The 2,491-nt window shown below is 52.9% G+C and overlaps 1 protein-coding gene across 1 annotated transcript; it reads left to right on the top strand.

The window, feature by feature from the left end:
* Positions 1-706: 706 nt before the first annotated feature.
* On the top strand, positions 707-1,854 carry LOC136538641 (zinc finger protein 1-like). Its single transcript, XM_066530606.1, has one exon. It carries the CDS (start codon positions 810-812, stop codon positions 1,665-1,667), a length of 858 nt encoding a protein of 285 aa, XP_066386703.1. The 5' UTR covers positions 707-809; the 3' UTR covers positions 1,668-1,854.
* Positions 1,855-2,491: the final 637 nt, after the last annotated feature.

Here is a 2,491-nt window from a genome sequence, read left to right on the forward strand (position 1 = left end):
AGCGGTTCCACGGACTCGCGACAGAGGGAGCGCGGGGCAGGGGATTAGCGGGGCGATTACGTACGAGAAGGGGTGAAGCGACCTCCGGGTCTTAATAGCTGTAGAGATTCCACGCGGCAACAAGCGCGCGGTGACAAACGAAACAAGCAAGCAGCAGGCTCCAGCTCCACTCACTCACTCGGACGGCACCGGTCTTGCTCGCGCTTGCTTGCCGACCTCGACTACTCCTACTCGTGTTAGATTACTGCTACTGCCAAATGCCCTGGTCTTGGCCGGCCTGCTGACTCCACCATCGCAGCGGCATTACCAACTTGCAACTTTCATACAGCGGCGGACCTAGAAAATATTTCAGGTGTTAGTCTTAGCCCCTTGTCTAAAATTTTTTGAGAGCTCCACAGTGGTTCCACGGCTACAATATGAGTAGGAGAGGCTTGAGCCCCCTGCCCCACCGCTGTGTCCGCCCTGGCTTCCATCGATGGCGTGGGCTTGCGAATCAGCGCACAGTTACAGTCCACGTACTCAAAGCCAAGCCAGTCATCGCTACTCTCCCCTGTTGACTGGACCGTGCCTACCTGGCAGACAAAGTCCTCCTTCCTCCGTCGTCTCTCATCCACCCACGTGTCCATCCTCTCTAGTTGAGCAAACACTACTGCCAGTGCACCTCCCTTCCAGCTCCTCCAGTTGCGCACACCACCAGCTTCTCTACTGCCCCTTTCTGAATTGTGACCGGCCGGCCGGCTGGCTGGCCGGCCTCTCTTCTCTCTCCTTGCTAATGTTGCAGTATAAAACCGCGCTAACTCTGCTTCTCAATGTGCTGCACTCACCAGTCACCAGTCACCCAACCACTACCCAGCTACTCTAACTCTGCTCCAGTGATCTTGAAGCCCGCAGAGAGCCTAGCCATACAGATCGTTGGCACGGCCATGGCGGAGGCGTTTCTCGACGCCGCGGCGACTACTCCGTGGTCACGCCAGCAGATCGACGAGGACGACGGCACTGTCGTCCATGTCCATGCACAGGCGCGCTGCGCCGCCGACGGGTCCGCCAATTGCAAGCGGTCGAGGCGCCAGCCGCGCCACCACCCCCGCGCCGCCCTGACCCCGACCCCGACCCCGACCGAGGAGGAGCACCTCGCGCTCTGCCTCCTCATGCTGGCGCACGGGCAGCGCGACGTCGCCGTTCACACCCCCGCGCCCACACCGTCGCCCCAGGAGCACAGGTGCTCCGTGTGCGGCAGGACGTTCCCGTCCCACCAGGCCCTCGGCAGCCACAAGTCGAGCCACCGGCACCGCGCCAGCAGAACTCCCGCCGCAACCACTTCCCCGCCGGCGGACGATCCGGCGTCCTCGGCGTCGCCCGCCGCGTCCCCGTCCACGTCCGGCGCTGCTGGCACTGGCAGGGTGCACGAGTGCTCCGTCTGCAGGAAGACCTTCCCGACGGGGCAGGCGCTGGGCGGCCACAAACGGTGCCACTACGAGGGCAGCGCCGGCGCCGCCACCACTGCCTTATTGAGCAGCCGCGGGTTCGATCTTAACGTCCCGGCCCTGCCGGACTTGATGGTTGACGCCGATTGGTGTATGCTGCCACCGGCGGCCGAGGCCGAGGAGGGGGAGGAAGTGCTCAGCCCCTTGGCCTTCAAGAAGCCGAGGCTGATGATCATGGCATAGTCAGTAGTCACCTACGGAGTACTCCTCTCCTTACTCACTGCTGCATGCAAGGCTCCTCTCCTTGATTTGCTGTTCAATTGGATTGCTGGACGAATGTGTTGTTGGTAATAAGCAGTAGTACATGTTCTGGTCAACTAGCGTAGGTCTGTGAGCTTATGTACTCCCTCAGTATAAGAAGAATGCGACATACTAGTATGAAGCCAAATTATTTTAAATTGATCAAGTTTATTATAGAAGATCATAATATATATATCTGTGATGTAAGTATCAATATTTTTTATAATATTGGTCAAACTTCAAAATTCTAATTAAGGATAGAGATATAGAATTGCATTTATTTTCTATAGAGGCAGCGGAATGATTCTTTCATTTATCACCGCTGTGTTTTACTATCAATGTTGGACGAGTAATGCACGTGGAGTTGCTATGATATTTTTGTCGGCCAATCTTTCTTAAATTTCACTAGGTTTATAGAAAATATTAACAACATTTCTATCTTTAAATAATTTTTTATAAAAAATATATTCAATGATCTATACCATAAATATTAATGTTTTTTAATATATTTGGTCAAAGTTGACTACATTTGATCCTTGTGCTTGTTCTTTATCCATTTTGAGCGTTCCTCATAGAATTCTTCCTGAAGGCATCCGAATTTTGGTGAAACCATTTGATACCGGTAATTTAAGATTAATACCTATGGACCCATTTAATTTGTAACTGGTTTGCTCCGTTAGATTGCTTTTTATTCTTTTGATGGCTTAGTTGGCCCATTTAGTTGTTTCTCTATTTTAATTAGTGTAGCGTAGAATCAATATTAGTCT

This window comes from Miscanthus floridulus, chromosome 2 (genome assembly GCF_019320115.1).
Source record: "Miscanthus floridulus cultivar M001 chromosome 2, ASM1932011v1, whole genome shotgun sequence".
Taxonomy (NCBI): Eukaryota; Viridiplantae; Streptophyta; class Magnoliopsida; order Poales; family Poaceae; genus Miscanthus; species Miscanthus floridulus.

Bases quoted from the DNA above. Each gene is read 5' to 3' on its own strand.
- LOC136538641 (XM_066530606.1), top strand. From the start codon at position 810: ATGTGCTGCACTCACCAGTCACCAGTCACCCAACCACTACCCAGCTAC.